At 44.4% G+C, this 1,598-nt stretch overlaps 1 protein-coding gene across 1 annotated transcript; it reads right to left on the reverse strand.

Moving 5' to 3' along the window:
- Window positions 1-371: 371 nt before the first annotated feature.
- Window positions 372-1,598, reverse strand: LOC143326249 (uncharacterized). The gene is made up of 2 exons (XM_076739804.1): window positions 1,401-1,598; window positions 372-1,316 (listed from the first exon to the last, which is right to left on the reverse strand). The coding sequence occupies exon 2, from the start codon at window positions 1,041-1,043 to the stop codon at window positions 654-656; it is 390 nt and encodes a 129-aa protein (XP_076595919.1). The 5' UTR covers window positions 1,044-1,316; window positions 1,401-1,598; the 3' UTR covers window positions 372-653.

Here is a 1,598-nt window from a genome sequence, read left to right on the forward strand (position 1 = left end):
ATTAATTACAATAACTCTACAACTTAAAAAAATCAGATGAGCTAGCAAGCACACCTGGCCTCACCTGTCTTATTTCCACATTTCTATTTGTTCTTAGATTTAAGCAAGATATAATATGCAAATAAGTCTGCCTTAGGGATGTTTTAAGGTGGATTTTTCTACTTCATTGATAGAGCTAGGCTAGCAGTTTCACCATTCTTTCAGTCCAATTGCTAAGCTAAGCTAAGCATGTCCCAGACCTATTACAGCTCTGGCCACGCAGAGATAAAGCTGATGAGTTGTCTTGTTTGATTCCAGACATGATGTACGTTACATGTGCAATAAAAGCAATGTAAATCATAAATGCTCGTTTATTGTACTTTTTGCCAGTTACAGATTACAGTTTGAGAAATATGATCATATTAGAAATGCAATTTTGTAGATGAAATGTTGTTCAGCCATGATTATATAATGCATTATGAAACATAATCTGAAACATGGAATGAGTCAGCCACCTTAAGCTCCAAAGCAGAAAATGAGATTTATTTCAAACTACTCAGCATTTACAAGGTGAACATTAGAGCAACATCTGTTATCACATCTGTCTGTTCCTTATCTTTCCTTTTCCTTTTCCTTTCCTCGGCTCCTCTCTCCTCCTCCCATCTTCTTCCTCTCTACTCCAAGAATTCACTTCTCAGACTCCCCTCGCTGTCTGAGAAGTTGATCAGTTCTTCCACCTCATCACCCTCCTCATCCTCATCTTCCTCCTCAGCCTCCCGTGATGTCTGTGCCTCCCCCTCTCCTCCTCCCTTCCCTCCCAGCTCCAGGTAGCCCTTGGCGGTTGGGTTAACCGGTCCACCGCCCTTTGGCCCGCCTCCTGCTCCTCCTCCTCCCGCTCCACCCTCAGTTTTGCTTTTGACGGGCTGAACCATCAGGATGCCCTCATCCAAAATGGGGGTCCCTTCAGGGCTGACTCCCTCCCCTGCACGGCTGGCTCGGTCTGCTCTCAGGGTATGAGCGCTGGGATCCAGGGTGACGGTGGACTTGCTTGTGCAAAGACCCATGATCAGTGCCTTCTTAAACTGACTGGAAGTCTTATTCTGAAGTCTGTTGGCTTGTGTCAAATCAATTGTTTTGCAGTCAATCAGAAGGAAATGAAACTATCCACAAGCAAAAATATAAAGGTTGATTCCTTGCTTGATTCGCAGTTCTAAGGCAGCAAGGCCTTTCACTTCACTTTTTCAGGCTGGTTGATCCACAAGATTGACAAACTTGGACAGTCCTGGTGAAAATCCCTCATAAGCCTTGTACCTTGATGACTGTTGAAGGTATGTCAGCTGAAAAGCAAAAGAAATATGTTTCCAGGAATTTTCTTGACGACTCGATTGCAGTTATCAAAGATTTTGTGAATAAAAGCGAACCTCTTGTTAATCTCAGGAGAGTTCTGCAAATCATTTCCGAGTCCCGAGGCCCATGACCAGCAGAGATGCTCCCATCCGCACAGTCTGGCTGAATTTGCTCATCTGGTTTGAAGTGACCATCCCAACTGAGCTGTCGGAGGCAGACTTCTCTTTGCCTGCTTTCAGTCCATAGAATGGGTTGGACACAATGGGCTTCAC

Source organism: Chaetodon auriga, chromosome 9 (genome assembly GCF_051107435.1).
Source record: "Chaetodon auriga isolate fChaAug3 chromosome 9, fChaAug3.hap1, whole genome shotgun sequence".
NCBI lineage: Eukaryota > Metazoa > Chordata > Actinopteri > Chaetodontiformes > Chaetodontidae > Chaetodon > Chaetodon auriga.

Excerpts from the sequence above, each read along its gene's own strand:
- LOC143326249 (XM_076739804.1), bottom strand. The coding sequence starts at position 1,043 with ATGGGTCTTTGCACAAGCAAGTCCACCGTCACCCTGGATCCCAGCGCT.